This window comes from Pyrgilauda ruficollis, unplaced genomic scaffold, assembly GCF_017590135.1.
Source record: "Pyrgilauda ruficollis isolate IOZ18807 unplaced genomic scaffold, ASM1759013v1 scaffold58, whole genome shotgun sequence".
NCBI classification, from domain to species: domain Eukaryota; kingdom Metazoa; phylum Chordata; class Aves; order Passeriformes; family Passeridae; genus Pyrgilauda; species Pyrgilauda ruficollis.
Genome location: NW_024527488.1, coordinates 2,794,515 through 2,820,096, shown reverse-complemented (window position 1 = coordinate 2,820,096; position 25,582 = coordinate 2,794,515). Strand labels below are relative to the sequence as shown.

Genomic DNA, 25,582 nt, shown 5'->3' with positions numbered 1-25,582 from the left:
TACTTGTATATTGTTGTTGATGTTGCTAGTGCTAAATTCTTTATTTGCAATCTATTTCCTTGATTTGGACATGACAAAGCAACCAAAGGTCTGTCTTTTAAACAGCAGCTGAACAAGGAGAACTGGCTTGAATCAGTTCAGCTGAGCTGTGCTTGGGCACAGCCAGCACCAGCTCCTCTGAAACTCTTCATCCTCCCACCTCCAACATCATTTTGGATCCCACTCCATTTAAGATCTGTTCCTGCCTGATAAGGAAGTCTTAGATTATTTAAGTACAGATACAAGCACCATCAGGAGTGTTAGCACACTTGAAGCGAAATGCTTAGAAGAAAAGCTACTGTTAATGCTACTTCAGTTGCTGTAAGTATTACTCAATGTGTAAAACAAGGTAAAACCACCTAAAGTTATTAACTCTTCTCCTTTAACCATTACTTGATCATGAAACAAATAAATAGGTCCAGACAATTACCACTGCATTTATTTTTTTTTTGTATAACATGCTTGTGCAGGGAAGTTTTAAGCTGCTGCTACAAAAAAATAAAAACAGACTTATAAAACATATACATATTTACATATATTACTTGTAAGACATAAAAATAAGTTATTTACAAATACAAATACTTGAACAGCACAGATGCATTTTCCTTGATTGTTGGCACTGAGTAAGCAGTGGAGTAAGAAAAAAAATACAACAGATTCAGATTATTTCCAAAGACTTAACACAGTCAAGAACTAAGTTTCTCAAAGTTTGGCTTGAATGAGTTTATCCATCACTTTAATGAAAAGTACGTTTTGTATGAGACTTCACACACAATTTGCTACATATAAAGAGAGTAACCCTCCCCTTCCTAGCTTTTTACCAGATTTTGGAAGAATCTCTGTATAAGCTAAGTAAGATCAGTCACTTTACTGTGAAGTCAGTGAGTGAGTTTATTAAGCTCTTGTGCCATGACACCCGGTTTCCTTTAGTCAGTGAGGACCAGCTGGATTGGTAAACATGACAAGAATAGAAGACAGACAGTGCAGCTTCTCTTTGATGTATTCTGGCAACTTGTCATCTTCTCCATACCTAGAGTGGCAAAGCAGCATAGAAAAACTGAGATGCTTAAATAATTTGTTTTGTTTCATTACAATATAGTTATTTCAAAACACTACTTTCCCCAACCTCCCTGTTTTTAATACTACACATGAATAGTGGCTGTACTCTGGAGACCAAGTAGATGCATTCCCAGCTTATTTTAGTCATTTGTTATCCAGATGACAAATGAATATTTATTTGCATCAGTTAGCTATGTGTGCTTCTCTTTATTTAATAAGCTTACATAAGCTAACCAAATGTGAAGTGATTGCAATGCTAAGGTTTAAAATTTACAAACCAAAGTCAGTAGCAGCTATTAAGTTACCTGATGTACAAGAGCCTTGTACTGAGTTACCTGGATGTTTTTATGGCAGGAACAGACTCACCTGGTTGTCTGGCCATCTGGAGAAGTGTAAGTGATGGAGGAGACGCCTGCTTGGGCTACCAGCTGGGATCCATCATTGAACTGAACCCATACTGCTCCACTGGTCAGCTGATGAGAGAAGTTACATTGTGGTTTGAGCATGTGAAATACAAAATTACAAACCTAGAACTCTTCTAATAAGGGAAGCTGAAAGCTTTTCAAAATTGCTGAAGGGACTTAGGTATTTTGGTCAGTCTTTTAAAGATAAAGATTGCATGGATATTAATTTGGAGGAAGTAGTCTCATGCTGACTTCCTCAGGTTTCCGATGCTTGGCTTTAGTTATCCTTGTCAATGTCAGATAAATAAACAAGTACCTTTAGCTTAACCACTCCTAAAGAAATCTTATGAATGGCCAAACTCTAAAAAGAGGCCCATTTGTGAGAGTTCGCAGGTATGCACAATTTAAACATATATATATATATATATAATATAAAAAAAGAGAACTTCTTCTATTAGGACAGGAAGCTTACTTTATCTGGATAGCCAAGAACAATGTTTTAAACCTAAAGCTTATCCAACAGAAAAGTAGAGGGAAGACGGCCTTGCAAGGAAACAGCTTTTCCTGCTGTAGAGGAAGATACATTTCTCTTGCACAGATCTGGTACGTAGCTATTAAAAACTTTGTCATGACACCTTTGCATCTATGTTAGTGAACAGAGAAGTTAAACAGTTTCAGTTTTTTACTAGAGTCAAATTTAAATGACAAAGGACACTGAAACTTAGGTTTCAGTGAAAATTAGGTTTCTGAAATTTAGGTTTCTTCTGCTTATGTAGTTCACCATGGTTTTTATCTAAGACACTTATTTAAAAGTATCTTTCTGCATACAAATTTTAGATTAAGCTGTAGTGCACAACTGAATGATTCCTCACAAATCAAGTTTAAAGTTAATGACTTAAAAATACATATCTCAAATTAGTAGGAAAAAGAATAGACATGCCTCCTTTATTAGTTTCTCACCTGAGAAGCCCAACCAACATTTTTCACAAAAACAGATTTGACGAGTTGGGCTGAATTTGGACTGCATTCCGTTTGATGAACAGAGGAGCAGGTCTTTTCAACAGTGTTAGTCAGAAACGTAGGCTTTTCAAAGGGCACCACCTAAAACCCAGAAATGCACAGAATTAACAGAATTAACAGCCTTGGCATAAATGCTCCTGATGAGCTGCAGTGGTCAGTTGCCAGCTGTTCATGTATACAGACAGATTTAGCCTCTGTGCTTAATTTCACAGCCTTACAGTATAAAACCCCCACAGGGACACAACTTTTTGTTGTCAGTTCAGTCTGGTGGAAATGGTCGGATTCTGTACTAGGCACACGAACTACACAATCAGATGCAGATCCTACAAATGTAGATTGATGTACATTCAATAAAGCTCACAATACAAACTCAAAGCTTGGTGAGCCTTTTAAACAAACCAGATGAAATTGCTCACAAAGCCTCATTGGCTACACATATATTCTCGCTTACCCTTTTCTTATAGACACACTAACACTTGATTATTTCAGAACAACAAGTGCCAATACCCTTTGTGACACCATTTGTTACACAGCACCAAGGGCACATCAGAGCTCTCAAACTGAAGACTGTGCTGTCTAACACAAGTAAGCAATTTTCAAACTTTGCTCCCAGGAGGCATTTGTGATAAAGTTTTGGAGTGTTCTGGATTTTTCACATGCTCTTAAATCCAGGTATCAAAAGTTAGTTGAAATCAAAGCTAATATTTCTAGTCAGTATGCTCACAAATGGCTAATGAAAGCCTATGGCCATACAAATGTAATTCCATTAATTTAAGTAAAACAGCAATATGGGAGACTGGTCTCCATGGTGCATCCTTCTGTACTTACAGGAGCACAGTTTGGAGTCTGAACTGGAGTAGAACTGGCAGCTTGATTTCTATCCAATGCCACAACTTCTTTTGAATAGTTTGTCTTGTCCAACAGTGGAGGTGCTACAGCCTGTGGTGATTCAGTATTACCAGGTTTTCTGGAAAAATAATGACAAAAACAGGGAAAAGGTCTGTCCAAAAGAGATTAAAGAAACAAGTGAGGAGACACAGCTCTTAATTCATTTTACCATGGACTGTCCAAAGCACCTGATGGCAGGAGTCTTCTACAGAACTGTTTTTCAGTTCAAATACATAAATATGCTATAAATATTCAATAAATACATAATTATTAAAATACATCAGTATTTTGAACTGAAAGATATTACCTTCCAACAATTATTGGAAAAAATGGAGCACTTCCACTCCTTTTCTCTTCTTCCAAAACCGCACATTCCAGTGCAAGGCATATACGATGTCCCTGAAGTGAGAAGTTCATTAAAGTTTTAAATTGAGAATTGTATAACTATTTCATACTTGTTTAGTGTGGCAAGTGAGCCCACACAAGGGAATTTCAACAGTACTGAATTTTTCAAGTTGTATGAAGCAGCTTCATTTGTTGTGTTTAATCCTTTCACCAGACAGGCAAACCTGCTTTACACACTCATTCTTGCTTGTGAGGGATTGTAACCATTACCTCTACTCTCATATTTGCTCCTCCAGGAACATCACCCTCCCTCCTTAACAGTGTAATGAAAAACATAGAAAGCAACACAGGAAGCACATTTGTCAAAGGGAAGCTGAATTTTCAGGAAGTTGCTTGGAAACGGTCTGTGTAAAACACCTTACTTCATTTGCATGATCCATATAAGCCTGGATTTCTTTCTTCAACCCTGCTTCGCTTTCTCCTTTCACAGTGAAGGATTTCCCTGACTTTTCAATCACACGAGTTATACCAGCTGTCTTATGGATCTTTGTTCCTGCAAGAAAATGTGAACACTTTCACTGTGAGCTGTATAAAATAACAGTTAAATCATGGAAAGAAGAGGCCATTAATAAAACCAAAGTATAATTCAAATAACACTTTAATAACATGTACTTCCTGAGGAAGATATCAGTAAGGACTTAAAGAATCAACTAATCTACAAGTGCTAAAATAATGGCAGGGTGTCCGAAAACCTGCTCATAGTGCACTATTTTCTTCAAACTGGAGTGGTGGTTGTTTAGTGTTAGGTAGTATTTTAGTGCAGCCCTAAAATCATTATTTAGCTATTTGCATAACTGCAAAAATGAATACATACCATCATAAAAACAAATTTCAACATCTGCAGGGGGTGAATTTTCCATCAACATGCACTTGGCATATCGTGTATAAAACGTCACTTTAGGAGTTTTTGTTCTCACCAACTGCACAAACTTAGCTGCATACTGGTATTTTTTCCAGTACTTTTCTAAAAAAAGAAAATAATAAAAAAAAAAGAATTTAGCAGATTAAACACTGTGCACTAGCTTGAAGAGAAGTAATTTAGATTATGTATTTGATAGCTGAAAGTTGTGAATAGTATTTAAATACTTGACAGACATGTTTAAAGAAACTGACTTATTTCCACCAAGAGCTCCCAGTATGAATGAGGAAAAGATTACAAGAGTTTTAATTTTAGTACACTACATTGTAAAGGGGAGACTCCTTAAAGCTTCCATATAAAAGGAATCAAAACCTGTGGGTTACACTTCTGAAGTTTCTGAAGTTTCAAAACATTTTCCAGTTAAACTGTAGTTTGAATCTAATTCTGAAAGGAGTTTTACTTCAGAGTTTTCTGAAAAGTAATAGGTAAAAGCTATAAAGTTGCAAGATTCACTTAAAATATCACATTAATCATCATAATTTTCAAGTAAATTTCAGGTTACCTGGCAAGTTGTCAAAATTGTATGTGCAGATGCCTTCAGGAGGAGGAGGAGGTCTGTCATCAAGAAGGAAACCTCTTCCTTCATTTGGATGATAAACTGCAATCTACAAAAAGGGAATAAAAATTGTGTGTAGTTGCAACTTACTACAGCACTCTGCACTTTTAACAGTTACAGTAATAACTCATATTTTAATTAATTACTATGCTTTACCATGAAAGCTCTATTCCTCTGAATAATTATTTAACAGCAGTTCTTTTTCACCAATACTTCACCTATTCCAAAAGTCAAGTCCAATTTTTTCTCTGAAATAATTGCTTGCTCCTTGTATTTATATGGCTTTATTATGGAGGGGCAGAGTTTACAGCTGTGCATATATAAACAGTGAATTTCAAATGAAATAATCACTTAAAAAGAAAAAAACAGCTCTGAATGAACTCCAAGCACTTCATAAAACAGTGAAGAAATCAAAAACATACTCACCCCATTTCCATCACAAGATATTCTGAGAACTTCTTTCACAAGTTCCTGTGAGCGGTGTTCTTTCAGAAACTCCATACACACTTCCCCAGTATCTAGAATGCTCACCTAAAATATATTAAACATGAATTTACTTTCTGCAAAAGGTAAGATACCACTTTTTTCCCCCACAAATGCTTTAATAATGCTTTTCTTTTTCCTTAAATGCACGTCAAACAGATAAATGCTTCTACAGTAACTTTTGTTATTAGTTCTATTTTTTTAAAAGCAGAGCACTTCAAGATGATTGAAGGGTATCAGCCTGGTAACTGAGAGTGAGGCTTCTTAAAAGCAAACACAGACAGGTCTGGTCTATTGTGCTTTAAGTATTCTCTATACAAAAGCTAAGATGCATCTTATTACTATGATTTTAAATTATTCTAGATTAAGTTTCCTAAAAACATCTATTTCTATTTTACCAAGTGATTTTTAAGAGACATATTAAGCACATCAGTTGTTCCCATTTTCAGAACTGATACTTACCACTGCATTTTTGGTTTTTTGCCTGATGGGTTTCAGCCTGTGAGCAGTGAGAGGTGACACAACACTTCGCAGTGTAGGTTTCTGATGTGCTGATGGTTCTTGGCCACAAGTTTGGTTTTGCTCTGGAGTTGACCAAAGGCCACATGTCATTCTGGAGTTCAGCCAGAGGCCAGGCTGAATTGTCTCATTTTTGCAGACAACTCCAGGGATGCATTGCTTTGGGTTTCTCTGGTTTAAAGAATGTGGACAGTCACCAGATGCGCTGTGATTCCTTATGTCTTTTAAGGTGTTCCATGCATTCCTTGGTGCATCCTGCTGCGCATCCAGATGGTACCGAAAACCTCCATGTGCGTTACTCTTGCCAGTCAGGTCTGCAGGTGGTCCCAGAGGATCTGAAAGCACCACAAAGGGACATTGCAGATTCAAAGAGTCATTGCCAGAAGGAAAAAATTCTAGTATATTTAAAAGCTTTTAAATAATTTTAAAAGCTTTTAAATAAAAGATAGAAATAAGCTTTAAAAGATATATAGCTTATATAGAGCTTATATCTATATAAGCTATATATAAGCTTATATAAATAAGCTTTATAGCTTATTTACCATTCAGATTACCACTACTAGCAAATTTCATATAAGTTGCAGGTTATCTAACTAGTGTTTTACCATCTACCAGAGGTCTTAGTACTCAAAATGTTAAATACATACTCCAAGTCCCTTGTTTTATTTTTAAAATCCTTGTATTTATTTCTTCTAAACACCTGTTTTTATATTTAACTTTCCTATAACTCCTTCCCTAGTTTTGATATTTAAGCCCTTGATCAACTTTCACCTCACCCACATCACTATTATGCTCCTTCTGCTGTGTGGCTGAACAGTTGAGAAGGGACCAAAAATTAAACAGGATTATTCAGACCATATGTTCTCTGATTCCAGTTCCCTGTACATAGGAAGGGAAGGAGACCAGTAATATCAAACCAAAAAGGGCCAGAATGGATTTATGGTTTATTCTAATGATTAAATTACTTTATTTGCAAATGATGTAATATGATGCACAACAAAGAACACCTCCTTCCCTTCTGTGTCTTTGTCCTTTCCTCCACCTATCCTTCTGCTGCCTTATTATCTTTCTCATTCATTGAGGTCCCATCTTCTCTTACTTAGTTGCAATTGCACAACTAAATTAACAGGGCTTTCAAGTCACTTGCTAGTATTTTGTCATATATTTATTCTGACATATTTACACAACTGAGTAATTATGTCAGGGTCTAAAATTCTGGTTTCCTCTTTGTTTTGGGTTGGTTTTTTTTTTTTTTTTTGCTAAAATAGTAGTAGAAAATAAGCTTGTTTTAGGAAACTATGTATTCAAATTCAGTGTACAAAGAAATAAAAGGAGAATAGAGAATCCCACTGAAACTGTTACTTGACAGCAAAAATACAGAAGTGATGAGTAACACACCATTTGTTTGCATGCTTCCTAGCCACTGCTGCATCGTCTCAGCCTGGGACTTCTGCTCTAACAAACCAACCTGGGGCTTCACTGGGCACAGATAATTTGAGCTACAAAAGAAAAGTTACACACATAATCAAGTTTGCATCAAAGACACTTGCACAACAAAAGTTAAAATGTTACAGCTGCAGAAAGCACAACACTTAGAACGTTTAGGAAATGCAGGTGGCATTTTGTAGCTCTAGGCAGCATAGAAAGCGCTTCATTTAATTTTATTTTCAAAGAAAATAGTTTTTCAAATACAATAAAATGAAATGAAAACTTATGATAATGCTGCCAGCAGTAGCTGTTCTTACATCTAGCTCTTAATTCACAGCCTTGAAGAAGACCTAGCGATGACATGACACCCTTGAACCCCGTGTATCTCACTCAGCATAACAAACATGCAGCTGAAAGATGCCAATCCTACCACCCAAAATAATTTGAATTTATATAAAATACAGTCAAACCCAAAAATTAAAAATATTTTTTAACCGATGTTTTATATAATCACATAGATGTAGCCACAGGTGATATAATCCATGCGTTGAAGTATAAAGAATGCACACAAAACCAGTTACTGCAGAGTCACTGATCTGTTGTAAATTCACACTAAGCTCCTGTGAGGTTTTTTATCTCCATAACCTGAACCTGTCTGCACTTTCTTGTAATGAAGATGACTGCTTCACCATTGGCTCACTTATCACCAAAACCACCCCAAAACCACAGAATATAAACCATCTAATTCAAGTCTTAGGACTTGCATTTAAGATTGCTGTGCAAGCTAACTACAGGTGTAAGAGGCTTTCTTATAATCAACAACATAAAAAAAGTTGTAACCATTAAGTTAATCCCCACACTCACGTTAATACTCTCTCATGTTTACATTCAGCATGGCTTTGTGAAGTCATGGGGAATACAAGTAAGCATTACAATAACATTTGTATAAATTTTTCATTTATCAAACATTTCGCAAACTACAAAGAATGCACATGCTCACTGAACTTTGCTTATGTCAAACACCTGAGAACAGTAAAGAAAATCTTACTCCATTTACTTTTTTTACAGTTTCTTGTTTGTCTTTTCCTTGAAAAGAAAACATAGGAAATTATGCCAGTTCTTAATGTGGCAAGAAATGCAGGAACTAAGATATGGAAGTCCTTAGATTAAAACAGAAAATCATTCTTTTGATATTCTGCTTGTGGAAAGTCTATAGAAAAGGAGCCAGAATTTTCACAAAGAAGTTACAAATAAGTACAGGACTCAATTTCAGATAATTATCTACAATTGACACTTTCATTCTGGCACACCATCTTTATAATATATTCCCTAACCTTTATTGAATTTTTGTTTTATCCTCTCTAAGCATAAGAAAAAATCACCTCAAGAGATCAGCAAGTGAAAATGTTGATAATTGCACTTGGAATGCCTTCTCCCCTCATCTGTCTCTTCTACAAAGAACAATTAGCAAGGCTCTCTACTACAATTACTCTGGGGGAAAAATAATCAACTTACTGCAAGTGGAAAGAAGACAATAAAGGAGCTCTAAATTTCATCTGAATAAAAAACTGATTCTTACTGTGGTTGATCTTTTTCAGGTGGAGATATGTGCTCTTCAAAAGAACCAGAAGTACTACAGGTCTTCGCCTTAAATATTTCTCCTATATCAGTATAGCTGTTAGCAGGTGAAAAGTATTCTGTGTTTTCCCTCGTTCCTATTTTAGGCTTGGAAAGCACTTCCAAGGAGTGACATCGATCCATGACGTTGGATATGCCTTGAGTCTGGCTGTGGGATGTGCCAGACCTGTCTGAGGAGTGGGCTCTTCGGAGGTAGCGGGAATGTGGCCTCTCCTCAGCAGGCTGTGTGGTTCTTCCCCTGCCACTTACTCCAATTTCCTTTCCCTGAATTCCCCACTGTCGGAAAGAACCACTTTCGTCTCCCGATGAATTATTACTGCAATTCTTGTTTGTAGGAAAAAAAGTAATTTTATTTGGGAGGGGCTGTCCAACTAACAGCTTCTTCTTTTCCTTCAAGCTACCACTGGTACTGATGCTGGAAGAGCCCATGAAGGTCGTAGAGATAGTGGCATTTCCACTGTCCATGGAATCTTCTGAGGTTCCCAGATCTCTGCTCCGTGCAGAGCTACCCCTGGACATAAAAGGATGATCCAAGACTGAGGAAAGGCTCAAGCGATCCGCGGGGTTTTTGCGCAGTAACCTGTGAATGAGGTCCTGTGCCTCTCTCGACAAGAAGGCTGGCATTTCATAATCTGCCAGCACCACTTTGTTCAGCGTGTTCCTGACCGTGTCCGTGTCGAAAGGCGGCTTGCCAATGAGCAGAGTGTAAAACATACAGCCCAGAGACCACACGTCGGACTCCAGCCCGTGCGGGCTCCTCGTGGCTATCTCCGGAGAAATGTAATTGGGAGTTCCACACATGGTGTAATGCTTCTCATGAGGCATCTTCAGCTGAGTCGCCAACCCAAAATCAGCAATCTTGACGTTCATGTTGCTGGTGAGTAAGATGTTGGAGAGGGTGAGGTCCCGGTGCAGTATTCCGTGGGAATGGAGGTACAGCATACCCGTGATAATCTGGTGCAGGAAGTGTCGTGCTGTCAAAACAAAACCAGATGTTGCTATGATGAAATCCTAGCTCTGAAGATAACTCAGCTTTAAGTCTGCTATTTGTCTTGCTTCCATTTTTTCTTACAAGGCTGTTTAGGTGTCATACTAGTGAAACTGGAATTAACTTTCTGCTTTCTACTTTAAGCAAAATGGCACAACTTTGCTCTTTATGTAACACAGAAAATAGGAATGGAAATATTTTCAACTGGCCCAAACTTTCTCAAATTGCATTCTTAAGAATTAAAGCTAAGTTGCTCATCACTTTTGGAAACAGATACAAGTTAAACTAATGATGCCTTTATAGCCATACCCCATTAATCCAGTCCTGTGGCCCGAGTCCCAAAAAATCCCCACCTATAGCAGAATCATGGAATTAAATCAGAAACTGATAGAGAAGCAGGTAAGCTGGAAGAACTGAGCGAGAGGTGAGCAGTGAGGTGAGTCCAGAAGCAGTAAAGGCAGAAGTTGCCAGTTTTCCTGTTCTTCTTCTTTCCTCTTCCCAGTCTTGACCCACATTTCAAGAGAATTTTAAATACAAAGGTAAGCTCTACTTTCCATCTGTCTTTGCCTTCTAAGATCACAATCTTTTTATATTCCAAATAGCACAAACAGAAACAAATGTATATAGAAATGCAAGTGAATATATGCATAATAATAATCAATATCTAGATTATCCCTTACCACAAGATTTTAAGGTATAAAAATTATGATGGCAGCTTTAAATACTCTTCCTCTACAATTAAATATTTATTGAGTGAGCCAAAACATTAATGCAAAGGGCTCCACAGACCAAAAAAATCTCACCTTCATCTTCTGAAAAGGGTTTCTTTCTGTTCTTTATATATCTGCTCATTTCGCCATTGTGACATATCTCAAGTATCAAGTACACGTAGTTGCTATCTTCAAAATAGTTATAAAGCTGGGAAAAAAAAAACAAGGAAAAATTAAATTCCATTTTGTAGACCATGCAGCAAGTCACATATACAGCCCTCTCTACAAACCCCATGGTTCTTACCTCGAGTATAGATGGATGCTTTAGCTGACAATGTATTTTCACCTCATTCTGAACTCTCTGTACCATTCCAACTTTGTGCATGGCTTTTTTGTCTATCTGTAAGTGGATCACAGCACAACTTAAGATATTCAGTGCATATTTGCTTAACAATTTTTAAGTACAAGCAAGTTTTCATATAGTTCACCTTAATATACTCTTTTAATGAACAAGTATAATAGATAATTGGAGGAACACCACAACTGAAAGCAGTCAAGCATTAACATTATCAATACTAATACTTATTAATATTTTTTTTCTGAAATACTTAGCAGAGAAACCTAAATCTCATTTTGCTACACATATAGGCTAAATATAGTCAACATTAAGAAGCATTTCTATTAGTTACTAAGTCTATTTGGTTGTGGTGCATCTTTCAGGATCGAGTCGCTATCTTAATGTCCGTTATTTACAAACATTCAACCCAAACATCGGTGCCCAACTGCAGAACCCCAACCTGTTGCAACTTTGCATTCGGTCTCTAGGGAGACAGATACTTCCTTGGCTGCCTTACCATTTTGATGGCCACTTCCAGGCCGGTTTTCAGGGATACTGCTCTGTAGACCCCTGCGAAGGAGCCCTTCCCCAGGAGGTTCCCCACCTTGAAATCCTGCAAGACGAACAAACCGGCCTCGTTAGCCTGGGGCTTTGTCAGTCAGACTTCGCAGCGCCTCTCCCGACGCGGACCCTCCCACCAGCGGCGGGGAGCCCACGCAGCCCCGAGATCCGGGCAAACCCCGAGGCGGCCCGGGGCTACCTGTGGGGAGCTCTCCGGGGCGCGGCGGCGGGGCCCGGCAGGGCCGCACAGCCACCCCCGCCGCATCCTCCTGCCGGCACCGCACTGGCGCTGGCGCTGCCTGGGGCGGCGCGGCCGGGCCGCCTTCCCGCCGCCTCTCCCGCCTCGGCTCCCGGGACGCGGGACACACCCGCCCCCGGCTGCCATGGCAGCGGCCGCGGAGCCGCCGCTCCCCGCAAACACGTGGGGACGGGGCGAAGGCGCGGGAGGAATCGCGCTCCCACCAATACCCGCCGGCAGCGGGACGAGCCCGCGCCCGGCCCCTCCGCGCCCCGCGGCGGGAGGGGCTGCGCGCCGCACCTCTATCCTCTCGCCGATGCAGGTCGCCATGGCGCCGGCCGTTCTCCCTCGGGTCCCGCTACCGGTCGTGCCGAGAGCCTGGGGCGCGGTTAACCCATTAGGGCGCCCCGGGCCGCCCGCCCCGGCGCAGCCCCGCTGGCTCCCGGGCCCGGGGGCGGCCGCTCCGCGCCCCCCCCGCCGACATTTTGAAAAGTCGCGCCGTTACCCCTCGGCCCCGCCCCGCCCCGGGACGAGGCTGCGTCTGACGCAAGTGCGTCACGCAACGGCGCATGGGCGCGCGGCCCCCGCGGCCGGGCTGGGACGAGGAGGAGCAGCGGCGCGTGCGCGGGGCGGGGCGGGGCGGGGCGGGGGCGTGCCCGGGCAGCCGTTAGGGCGCGTGCGCCTTGAGGGGTGCGTGTGGCGCCTCAGGCCGGGATATGCCTGGATGGGGCAGTCCTGGGATGTTGGGGGCTTATCCTGGAGATCGTCTGGTCACAGCGCCCGCTGCCAGGGGTAGGGACACAGCCCGTAGATCAAGTTACCCCACCTGGCTTGGGATTGGAGTTGGTTTGGGCTGGGGGAAAGATTTTTATTTTGATTGGTTTCTGTTTGTTCAGCCTGCCCTCTGAATTATCCCACCTTACATGCGTCTTGCTGGCTCCTTCTGTAGCAGGGGAGTGCTGCCGAAGTTATTTTCACTAGGACAGGCATCCAGGATGCAAGGAGGAGACGGAGTGATTTAGCACTTCAGCTTCTCCAGTGTTTGCCAGCTTGTGGCTGTAAACTCAAATAGTTCCCCCACGACTTGCCAGATTTTATTGTTGAAATAAAATACAGGGGTGCCTTGTGATCAAGCTGCACTTTCTTCATCATGAACTCCTTAATGGGTGTAAAATGGATTGTGGATAAGCATTTGTGTCAATCACTGAGAATCCTTACAGGGAAACCAGGAGCTGTGTGAATTAACAGTCATCGCTGGCTTGAGTAACTAGGGTGGAAGATTATAAAAAAGAGACTTTTAATTTAATTTCAAGGCTAGATTTTTTACCTGAAGAATGATGAAGGTGCATCTCCGCCAGTGAAATGATGCTTTCCTCTGTCTCATTAAAAAGGAACTCGAATCACTCTTCTGTTGCTGGGTTGCATTTATGACTGCAGGGGTCAGCATCTGCTGTAAGCAGAGCTTGTGAGACGAACCAACCATGTAACAAATCCTTTGTTAACATTTTTATCAGAGAGCACAAATACCTAATCTTGTTCTCAAGGCTTAAGCATTGAAAGAAATGCTATCGTAAAGTCTTCTTTAAGGAGTTTTAAGAGAGTAATAGTACTCCCTTAAAATAGGGAGTGCAGGCCTTTCTTCAACTTTATTGCATGACCAAAATGTAAAGATTTTGGACATACTTCATCAAGTGGAGCAGTCTGATTACCAAAAAAAGTAAAAAGGAGCTGAGTAGGAAGGATGATAAAAAGCAAAAGGCAGCATAAAGTTACATTTTACAAATTGTAATACATCGTCATTGGTTGCTCTGCAGCTTTGCTTGCATCTTGGCCACAAGGTTCATGACGCTGGTAGTTTCACTTGTTTCCCATAGGTATATTTCTTTCTTATTGCTGCTTTTCACAGACACAGGGCAGCTTTCTCAGATGTATCTGGTAGTGCCAGTCTAGACAACAGAAGTCGAATCTTGGAAACATCGCTGGTGTGCCTTAGTAGACAATGAATTGTGAGCATGTAATGATCACTCAGTCCTGGCTTCTGTTTGACCACTAGGACCTAAAAAAACAGTTAATACATCAAACATATTTGCTTTGATATGTTAACTTTCTATTCTAAATAATCAAATAAATGGTGCCTTGCCTTCCCCAGCATCTGCTCAAGACATGGCTGTGACAGAGCGTGTGTTTCAGCGGCGCTGGGGCAGCACAGCAGGATGAGCACCCAGCAGTCCTCCGAGCCTGCTGGGGTGTGTCAGCAACGTGAGAGACTCAGTGCAGTTGTTGCCAACTCCTCATGTCAAGAGCAATTTGTTTTTTAAAATTGGACTTTGTAGTTGTACAGTCACGAAACTTCAGTGGGGTATTTTCATGCCTAACACCACTGTTTTAACACACATGTTTTATTTTCCTATTTATCATGACTGCCCTCTGAAAGAGGAGCCTGTTCCAGGTGCTGTTATAAATTGTTTCCTTCCATATTCTTCATTCTGGATGGTAATGCTGGAAAACTTAGGGAAGGAGTGATTTACCCAAACCAAAATTGAATCAAATCCAGGTTATTTTTGCAGTGGGTTTATTGTGTGTTTTTTGTTAATTTACTTTATTAAGGGAAAGTACGTGATCATAGAGACTTGGCTGCTTCTGCCTCTTTTTCACTAAATTGAATTCTGTGTTTCTACAAAGAATATAAAATTTTATCAAATGAGAATTTGCTTTGATTTTGTGCCCACCCACAGAAATGCTCTTGGAGCTCACCTTTCAGCTTTGCTTTCAGAGATGAGAAACCCTGCTCTTGTCATTTAGAATCACCTATCTGATAAAAACTTGAGTGGTGAAAAGCAAAATTTCTGTCAGTAACAATTAATTTCCAGGCACTTGTTTCAGTCTGGTATTTCAGCAGTTTGATCATGAATTTTGAAACATACTTGCTGGATGTTCCCTGTTTACAGTCGTCTGCAGTCTTCGTACCCTGCTTCTTAAGTTAAAGGTAGTAATGTCATAATTGCCATAAGTACATCTTACAGGTGAGCAGAAAAAGGGGTTTCCACTCACATACTTTATCTTAAAAGGCACTGGGCCAAAATTTGTGAGAACAAAATCTCTCTGTCTTGATTATGCTGAAGCTTGGAGTAAAACTCATTAAAACTCATTGGCTCTGACTGTGCTCCATTAGGAGTGTATGGCCTATTCCTTATGTATTATCCACACCTTCACTGTCTGTAAATTTATTTTGAGCTCTAAGTTACAATCTAGCCAAATAATTTAGTGTTCTTCTATGACTCAGAAGATAACAAGGGGAAAAAAAAAAAAAAAAACAAGAAAAAAAAATGCTTATGCAAGGCACATTCCACCTCAGACTTAATCTGAGCTGAATTCAGCCTGGAAAAATGAGAAGACTGCAGCAACAATTTATTGCCAATGCATTTTACTCATGTTAAGTCTTCAGTGTACTATTTCTCTCTCCATCTTGAGCATCACAATATCAGGAGGTGATGCTGGTCTCCAGTTTATCCTCAGGTGGAGGATTTTACCTGTTTGTCTCCTGCTCTGTAAACCTTTTCTCCTGTGTTTCTTTGCCTTTTCTCTTGGCAGCTGAGTGCTATGGTCGCTGGAAATGCAGCCCTGCAGATAGGCATTGGGTGAAGCGTGCACTCAGTGTGGTTTGGTGTCTGATGATTTGCTGGTCTGCTGGTTTTATCCTTGCCCAATGCCAGCATTGTTTCCACCTTCCTAAGAGTTTATTTAGGTGTTGGCTGGAGTTTTCCTTGGTCTCCCTTGATGAGTGTTCAATTGCCAGCAGTGGGTGTAGCTGCCAGTGTTGACAGCTAGTCTTACTTGCAAAGGTGGACTGCTCCCTTAGGCACAATTCCTTTGTTAATGGTGTTTCCAAGCCATATTAAACTATGCAACAGTCATGAGAGCAATTACTGTCTTATACTTTAATCCTTTTTCTAATTAGCATTTGTTCTTATATATGTTTTCAGAACAGTGCTAAGGGATTAGCACTTACCTGTACACTGAGCTCACTGCGAGCACATGAATTTTGTCTGTATTCCACAGAATGCAAAAAGACCTCTGAATGAAAAACAACTGGAGTTTGAACTGTATTGCCTCCATACAGGAAGACACAGTGAGAAACAGTTTTTATATTAAATAAATGGAGCATTCATATCTCAACAGTCTTTTAGAGTTAAAAAGCACCACATCTTATTGAGTACAGATCTTCTTTTAAGACATCCTGGGTAAAAAGATTGAGTTAATCTGCCTTGGTAGAACTGTTTATTCCTTCTGCTGTCAGAAGAGAATGACTGGATTTACTCTCTGTTTCTGCTTCACACAAGCAGCAAAGGAGGAGTCACATGCAGCACAGTATGAGGTGTATTTATTTGTACTGTGAAAATATAGGATTATTCCCTCAGCCATCAGGCATTGCCTTGTGTCACATGAAGCATAGAAGCTTTGTTGTGGCAGTGAACAAGCTGAAGTGACCATTGCTGCATTCCTGGGATCCCAAACGACCTGTGACATTCATGTAGCTCCTGGGCCATAACAACCTCAGCTTCCTCTTCCTCTAAAACAAGAGGAGTTTAGGAAAAGAGGATAACATTTCAGTCAGTTTTAGCAATAGAACCAATCACTAACTAAATGAATGTGGTTATTTCCCATCATCTTGGCTGAAAATAAATTTGAAGTGCCTGCTTAGACCATGTAACTCCTCTGAAGCAGTCATAGCACAGCATTTTCCAAGGACAGAGACTGTTGTGGACTACTTTCAGCTCTAAACATAAGCAGCTGTAGTTCCATTGAAATTGGAGAAGTTGTATAGTTGTACAAAGGTGCAATTTGATTCCTAGGTGGGGATTTAAATTTTTCCAAAGCGGGGATGTTATATTTCTTCTGTGACATTTGCAGCTCAATAGAACAGCCTTGCTCATATTGAATAGGAGGGAAAATCAGAATAATGGGGTTTTTTCCCCCAGTGAAATTCACATTTGGTTGGTTTGTTTGTTTGTTTTTTCCTTCATGCTCCATTCTCAGAAGTACTTTGAGTTAATTGCTTCACATCTATATCACTTCCATTACAACCATGTGTGCCTGGTTTTACTGGAGCCAGGGGCTGGGCCTGTGTTTGAGGATTAAGTAGCCTGTGCTGAGCTCTGTGCTGCTGTGACTGCAGCAGCGCCCAAACAAGGCGGTTTCAAACTGCCAGGGGTATATTTGCAATGTGCCTGAAGTTTGGAGGTACGTGAAGCAGTGTGTTCAAAGCTTAGCTTTGAAACTCCTTTCTTAACCAAAAGCATATGCTCAGCTTTAATTGTTGAGCTCTTAGCTCCTCCCTGATATTCTCTCCTACCAGGGAGACCAGACTGGTTTCCTAGAGAACTTTCTATGGCATGTTTTTTGCTTGAGTCTGACTAACAGTAGCATAGCTACAGTGCAGTACAGTTTCTGTTTTCACTTTCAGTAGCCCAGGTTTTGGTTTTTTTTTTTTTTTTGTTTGTTTGTTTGTTTGTTTGTTTGTTTGTTTGTTTGTTTGTTTGTTTGTTTGTTTGTTTGTTTGTTTGTTTGTTTGTTTTTAACTTTCTCCAGATTCCTCATGTGGCTGCTCAAGAGAATGACATTTCTCTCTTCAGCATGCTCAGAGGAAACATGAATTCAGATGGCAGAATCTTTGTGTTGAGACAGGCTGGGAGCTGAACAAATATCTTGAGACCTGGATCACTTTTGATGCTTTGCCTCATGCAGGAAAGGGCTGCAGCTCTCATCTGTCAGTATGATGGCGAGTTCTCCAGAGGAAACATGTTCCAGACAGAAAAAAATAACTGAAAACTTCTTCATCCTGGAACTGACTATGCCACTGCTGTGCTGATCAAGAAAAAAGATGTGGAAAAAAATTCTTTCCTCACCTCCCCTACTTCTTTGGTAGTGAAATTCCATTTCTTTCAGAGAAGGAATTTTTTATTTAAATCTGTATCTTTAAGAAACAAGTCAGACTTGTTAGCTATGTGATTTAGTTTACTCATCTGTAAAACTGACAACATGTTTCATCCTTGGCTGAAGGGAAGTAATTTATAATATAAGTGAAGAAAAAAAAGTTTGTTGAAAGAACGATTGTTTCTGAGAAGCTGGTTATTAAATATAATCTGTTTTAAGTAAAATCCTTGGTGTGGCAGAAGGCTTTGTTGCACTGACTAACACATTTTTATGGACGTTCCAACTTTGAAGCCTCCTATGAAGTTACTGGCCTTAAGCCTGTGCTACAGGAATATTGTGTTGCTTGTGTTAGTGCTGTCAAAGACAGGTGGTGATTTTGTTTTTACTGATTGTGTTGGACTATAATGGCAGCATTTGGTAGCCCAGTGGGACTTTACCATTTATGCCAGGATAAGGTTTTCCCCCCTGAGATCTTTGGTCCGTCCTAGTGAAGTTAGAGAATTTGTAACTGTGTGGTACAGTCGAGCCTGTCTCTGTGGATACCAAGGGTGAGCTTAGTCAGTGATTTAGCACCAGAGCCAGGCTGACATCATGCCTGTGTTATGGAAACAATGAGGTCGTTGGAATGATTTGCTAATTTGGCTGATGCCTCTGTTGTAGGTGTCTGTATTTGTTGCTGTATGGAACACAGCCCCAGATTGTGCCCTGTTCCTGAGCCAGGACATGAACCACTCTGCAGGTTTTTCCAGATGCCTTTTCTGTGATTCTTGTGATTGTACTGCACTTGTGAGCACTAATTGATATTTCTAATAGAGAAAACTTTTCCAAGTCAAAATAAATTCCATGAGAAAGGGCTCAGTATTTGACCTGTTTATTAAGAAGACCTAGCTTGGTCTGGAATTATCATTAAATCCATCACACAGTCTGCACATTTCCCATCTCCATTCTCTATGCTAAAATCACCATAGAAGGGTATTTTGTCCTGCCTTGATAGTGTAGACAAGGCAGTGCAGGCCGGTGATGGAGTAGGTGGGGAATATTTATTGCAACAGGAGCATTTGAAAGATGTGAAAAGGGTAAGTAAAATGGGAAAGGTTATTTTTGGCTGAGAAAGGAAACTTCTTGAGCCACATCTTCCTGTAGTATTGTCAAGACAAATGCTTCATGTTTTGTTTTGTCATTTTATTTTCCAGGAGTAGTTCTGCTGGTTGCTGCCATGCTCCACAGGAGGAACTCAAAGCTCTGGCTAGGATTTTTTTGCAGGTGTGTTGCCTTCCTGGTGGTGTTGGCTCCTTTCCTGGGAATGTAGCATGTTTTTCCCCTGCAGTAGATATTTTGTGACTTGAATTAATAATTTAATTTCACTGTCCTTCAGAGGCATAATTAGTAACTCACATTTACTTTTGCCTGTTCAATGCTTATAAAATGCTCAGTTTTATTCCTGGAATGTTCTCTCATGTGAGGATAAGGCTCTTTTCTGAAGAAATTTGCAACTAAAATGCTCTTGACCAGTAGTCTTTAAACGTTGTGTTTGCTGTGGAAGGTGTAATTTTCTTCTTTGTAATTGTAAATGCTTCAGCACCACTGAAAATCTAATTAACCTTATAAAAGGAAGAGCACACTGATATTTGCAGGGAGAATGAAGAATGTAGGACAGAGATAAGCTGAGAAAGTAAAGGATAATATTTAGTTGCAGCCATGGTAATGATCACGGGGACACTCTTGTTTCAGAAGCTCTGTGACACACACAGTCCCTGTGAATAAATTGCTTTTATTCTACATGCAGCTCATTTCTCCCTGAAACTGCACCGAGCCAGCCCCTTGAGGCAGCGTTAGGATATTGCATTTCAGAGAAGCTGGTTTTCAGGCAAAATTTGAAATCTAGGGCCTCACAATGTACTTCAGCATTTTGATGGAAACACTATTGGCCTTACATTGTGGCTGTGTTTTTAATTCCTTCAGAGTTTTAGCTGGCTACCTTCAGCTGACAGATGACCCAAGGGAATGGCTTGAAGCTGTGTCAGGAGAGGGTTAGGTTGGATAATAGGAAAAAGTTCTTCACCCAGAGGGTGTCTGGGCACTGAACAAGCTCCCTATGGAAGTGGTCACAGCGCCAAGCCTGACAGAGTTCAAGAGGCATTTGGACAATGATCTAGGTGGGAATGCTGGGGTGTCCTGTTCAGGGCGAGGAGTTGGACTTGGATGATCCTTGTGGGTCCCTTTGAACTCAGGATATTCTGTGATTCTTTCAACATTCACCTTATTTTGCTATAACAGTCCTTCTCTGTGTGACAATGGGATACAGCATCCTTGCAGAGCTGGTAAATATTGGAGTGTGAAGGAGCTGATTGAGTGGTTTGAGATGCTGAGACAGCAGAGTAGGTTAAGGGCAGTATTTTCCCCTGTACTGATAAGGGGATGTTGATTTCTAGTGTACGTTTTTACATTTGTACTATATATGTGTATGTATATACATGTAAATATATACAGTTCTTTAAATAGGAAGGATCATTCCCCACCCCAAAATTCCAAACCTGGCCTGTGAAATTAATATAGCTGAAATACTTTATTGAGATCTAAGAACGCCAAGCCTGGATGAAATGCAGACTTTGAGGAGCTTTTAAAGTGTACCAAGGAAGATGGATATAAAAATATTGAATCATGTTGTTTTGGTGCTTTTGTGTCGATTATGCAGAATTCTACAGTCATTGCATCCTGGTGGAGAACGCAGGGATTCCTGTTACACTGCTAGCACATAGAAAAATTCCTGGAGGAATGCCACAGGTTGCTGCTCTGCATCTGCTCAGAGAATCAACTGTGCCCAAAGCCATCAATTTCCCCCAGCAGTTCAATGCACAGGAAAACTACCTGGAACTTGTATGTTGCAGTAAGTCATTGAGAACTTGGGGGTTTGTGTTCATCCTAACACAGACATGTGATGGCAGCTGTGAAAATAAGTGCAGTTCCCCGGAGGCAAAGCAGTGCTATGTTTGTGCTGCAGCAGCCTGGGCCAGAGGAAGGTGAGAGAAACCACAGTGGGACAGGTGAGGCACCAAAAATGCCTTTATCTTACCTGTGGCCTTTTGGACAAACTCCAGTTGTATCAACCCACAGCATCAGACAAAGCTGCTTTTAAGAACACTGATGCAAAAATGAGATCTTGGGTGATCATTTCTGGTTCAAGTAGCGGTTTATATATTTATTATAATTATACACAACCTTGACAATCTGTATTGCCATTCAAAAATAAATCCAAGTCTTGTCAATTTGCACATGATCTGTCACTACTAAGGATCCCATTTACATACATGGTAAACATTTTCCATACTTAAACACCACTTTAAATTCTGACGCTCCCATCTCCTCCCCCCTCATCCCCTGGAGTTATGGTTATCGACTATGGAAAGAAACTTTTCCAACCACTGCAACATTCAGGGACTACCATCTTTTTTGATCAACTTAATTAAACTATTTCAACACTTGGTAGAGGTGGCTGGTGGGTATAGCTCTTAATTGCATTTTTAAAATTATTCTTGATGGATTTCATTGCAATGATTCCTGGTTTTCATTGCATGACGCATTTCCTTCTGACCAGGAAAGAAGGAAACCAAAGTTTAGCAGCTGTATTAAGTAAGTCACATCAAGCACATTCCTGGTTTAGTATTTTGCAGTGCCAACAGTCACATTTAGTTGTTTTCACTATTATTTACATGTGTAGTAAGTGGTTGAAGTCTTCAAATTTCAACTGCAGAAAATTAAGAATTCAGCTAGGAGTCAGCCACCACACACTTTCTGTAGCTACTAGGAGCTTGTGTTCATACTCCAACTGCTATCTTGGGAGCTGAAATTAAAATTTATGAGGCATTAACGCCTTTTGTTAAGCAACATGTTTTTTACCATCTCTTTTGAGAGTTTCTGTCTCCTGGTGCCTGAAAGATGAGAAAACCTAAAAGTAGCAGAAGTGTAAGAGGCAAAAGAATATTCCTCCATCCAGTTAATAAACTCACAGCTAGTGGCAATTAATATAATAATCCTTAGAGCAGGCAGACCTTCTACCAGCCCACAACTCAAGTTTGGGCATCTGAGCATCACTTGAGAAGGGCTCCCAGAAGTGTGGAAGTATTACAGTGTGATTACACAGCAGCGTGAAGTCCTATTTTGAGGAATGGGGTTCATGATGGCACTGATCTGTGGGAATTGAATTTAGCTTCTTTTCCTACAGCAGCTGGGCAGGTGCTTTGAACCAGCAAATGCAGCGTGTTTGCAACACAGCTTCGTGTTTTGGATGCTAGCACTGGTTAACTGACAGGCATGGAAAACCAGAGCTCTGACAAGTGTAGATTCCAAGTTTTGTTAAGGCTGTTAATTTTTCACACTGGTGTCAAAAAATAATTGGGAAGAAAACCCTTCTGCCAGCTCCTTGCTTGTTTCCTGAAATTACATTTAAACAATCCTTACAGGAAAACCCCCACTTAAATATGGAGTATTTGAGAACTGTTATTAGCAATCTGCAGGAGAGATTGGAGTTCAGCACACAGAGATGTTGCAAAATATTAAGGAATTTTAAATGTTGAAGATACAAAGAAATCTCATCAACACACAGATTGGATGCTTTACCTTAACAGCTTCCACTTGTAGGTGGAAGAAGCAAAACCTCAATCCCTCACACCACAAGGCGTCCAGAACGCTGGAGCTACATCGCAGATACTGCACTGCCCCTCCTGTGCTGCCGTGCCAGAGACAGGGCACCTTCCCCCTCACTCTGCCCCGGGGCCTTGGCAGGGAATACAGGTTGTGGAATACAGGTTGGGTGTTTCCCAACTGCCTCTGTGCATTCAGGATCAGCTGCTCACTGTTCTGCAAGCATGCCCCAAAGGCAGCACTGAAACAGTGCAAGGACACTGCCAGAAGCCAGCAAGGGAGAGGAGTCTTCGTTCAAACTGAGACATTCAAAATCAAATCTTTCATTCAAAATCAAAGGGTATTTTGTCATGAAGCAGCAGCTTCAAGAAAGAAGAGCATAAAATCCTAACTTGAGTGTTACAAATCTGTTTATGTTACATTTGAAGTTCAAAGAAACTTCTTGGAGTCTAAAGTACCGTAATAAAAAAAGTGGAAAGGAACTTATGAATCAGTTCTAAACTAAACTCAGTTTAGTAAAGAAAATTAAAACAAATTAATTTTGAAGTCCTTTCTTGAACAAGTCCATTAATGCTCCAGACAGAAGAGAATGAGTCTTCTTTAAAGGGAAGAAGGAAGATCTTCCTGGTTTCTAACTAGATCTTTACACCAAACTTCAGAACCTGATTTACAGAACTTTTTTAAACGATCTCTACTGCCTTGACAAATACAGTGTTGCTTCCTTTTTTTCTTTTTGTGGGGCAGAGGGTATATTTTCAAATATCAGAAATGTAACTTGCCCTAAGCAGAAAGTTTCAAGTAAGACATTATCAACCTGCTGTTATAATATACAAGAGGCAGAGCAGCAGACTGCTGCTGGTTCCCTACCAAAACTTTATGTTGCAAAGACACTCACTCTGGTGCTGTCAGGATAGGCAGAGGGAACTTGCTCATTGAGTCTGACACACAAAACCTCAAGCTGAGCATAGTGTGTAAGTACTTAAATCTGTCCTGGTAAAATCTCCTCTTTGTAACAGGAAACAGATTACATATGAGCAAATCATATATTAATGTGAACCTCTGTGGAAAAATTAACTCTGCCATTCCAAATGGCATGCCTAACATGGACCTCAGAGCTAGCTTCTGTGGGCAGCATTCCTCTTCAGCAGGGATCTAGAGACAGACCAGATGCACTGCAGAAAACTCCCTACTCTAGTAAGAAAACTTGACTACAACTGTTTGTCGGAACTGTATCTGCTTTTAAGCATGCAAAATTATTCTAGCCTTTATCCTAAGCACTGCCTCAAACATTTGTGATGTGGTATTAATCATCTGATGTCCATAAGCAGAGGACACTGTTCTTGCACATGACTCTTTAGCTACTGGAGAGCTGACACTGGAGATTTCTGCAGTTTTGTGCTCTTCTGCCACAGGTACCAAGAAGTTTACCTAGAGAAATTATTGTGTAGCTGGATTTCAGGAAGCCAGTACTTGAGAATGCTGCTCATTGCACTGCTGTGGTAAAAGCCATTAGGATATAAATGGTGTTGAAGCCTACAAGACCCAAGCTAGCCCAGCCTGACTGAAAGGACAGCTGATGCTGCAGTACAGTCCCCCTCAGCACCAGAGGTGTGACTACTGTGGCAGAACTAGAGACTGAGGTTGCAGGGGAGCTGCTGAACAGCTCTCCTCAAAGTCACTCAGTTTTTGTTCAAGGTTATTAAACATGTGAACTTACAGGACCATCCACACTGACTGCATGAAGAGGAACAAGAACAAAGTACATGCATGTCAGTCACCTGATGGCAGTCATGAAGATAGAATTCCAGCACTTGAACTAGACTGGCAGATAGATTTATGTACAATCATGAATGTTGCTTCCTTTTTCTGTGAAGGTACGGGAGAGTTGAATTCACCTCTCCCAGAGGTCATGAGTTACTTTTCATAGCATGAACAGTGGTAGAAGATGAAGGGCACAGCTGCAGATAAAATGGATGCCAAAGCCAGAAACAAGATTGTGGTTCTTCACTTGTTTACAACAGCAATACATCCTATAGGAGAACTGCTGTAGGAGGGCCTGGTTAACATATGAATTTGTTTCTGGGACAGAGTTCAAGTTACTGAAGCATTACACTGCAACTTATTTTCTTATGCTAGGTAAAGAAACCACTTTTGATAGTTAAGACTAGCCCATTCCCACTCTGGTAACAATAGAGTTTTGAAGTCAATAGTGACTGGCTTTAGCAAGTGCTGCAGCACCTCAGTGACTGACAGAAGCATTTGGAATATATCTGGGACATAGACTGGACCTTGACAACGTTTAAGACATATCAAAGGAAACAGTGATTCTACTGTGTAACACATTGTAGACACTTTCATTAGAGAGCTAAATGACCACAGCTAAGTGGTAAGCTATGCAAGTTCATCAGGTAGATTCCACCTTTGGGGTAATAATGTCCAGTTTTTAAGCTCTTTTGTTTTGGTCCTTGACCAAAAAATTTACATGCTGAGCATCAAGGCTTAAATAAGCTCTCAGCATTTCTTTCAAGTTTGGACCAAACAGCATTTAAGCCACCTCAAAATCAGGGTGGTGATACGCAGTTTGCACAGCACTGTTTCTGTTGTTCCTCCTCCCCAGGATGAGATACGATCAGATGTAAACTGAAATCAAAACAAAGTGTTAATAGTTCCATGTGCAATAAGACATTTTCAAGGGAAAGCTACGCAGCAGGCCTTGAATGTTCTCCCCTCTCATCCTGTTCTCACCAGCATCACCCTGTCCCAAGCACAGCAGGGTATGTACAGCAATGTGCAGAGACCAGGGATTCCAGCACAC

General features: G+C 40.5%; 1 protein-coding gene and 1 long non-coding RNA gene across 2 annotated transcripts; one reads left to right on the top strand and one right to left on the bottom strand.

Annotated features, from left to right (window-relative positions):
• Positions 1-9: 9 nt before the first annotated feature.
• PLK4 (polo like kinase 4) lies at positions 10-12,607 on the bottom strand. The gene is made up of 16 exons (XM_041482247.1): positions 12,493-12,607; positions 11,911-12,006; positions 11,361-11,456; positions 11,150-11,264; positions 9,300-10,332; positions 7,691-7,791; positions 6,236-6,627; positions 5,717-5,821; positions 5,237-5,339; positions 4,630-4,779; positions 4,178-4,308; positions 3,718-3,809; positions 3,351-3,489; positions 2,463-2,603; positions 1,465-1,571; positions 10-1,069 (listed from the first exon to the last, which is right to left on the bottom strand). The coding sequence occupies exons 1-16, from the start codon at positions 12,520-12,522 to the stop codon at positions 970-972; spliced, it is 2,931 nt and encodes a 976-aa protein (XP_041338181.1). The 5' UTR covers positions 12,523-12,607; the 3' UTR covers positions 10-969.
• A 285-nt stretch (positions 12,608-12,892) lies between these two features.
• Positions 12,893-21,392, top strand: LOC121361499. The gene is made up of 3 exons (XR_005956344.1): positions 12,893-12,984; positions 19,320-19,389; positions 20,822-21,392. It is a non-coding gene; the product is annotated as an uncharacterized LOC121361499 (long non-coding RNA).
• Positions 21,393-25,582: the final 4,190 nt, after the last annotated feature.

What these genes read in the sequence shown, in the direction of transcription:
- PLK4 (XM_041482247.1), bottom strand. Translation starts at nt 12,522, where the DNA reads ATGGCGACCTGCATCGGCGAGAGGATAGAG. An exon ending in AGCATCCATCTATACTCGAG is followed by an intron (nt 11,265 to 11,360) that starts GTAAGAACCATG and finishes TTTTTTTCCCAG; the next exon opens with CTTTATAACTATTTTGAAGA. An exon ending in AGACTCCAAACTGTGCTCCT is followed by an intron (nt 2,604 to 3,350) that starts GTAAGTACAGAA and finishes TCTGGGTTTTAG; the next exon opens with GTGGTGCCCTTTGAAAAGCC.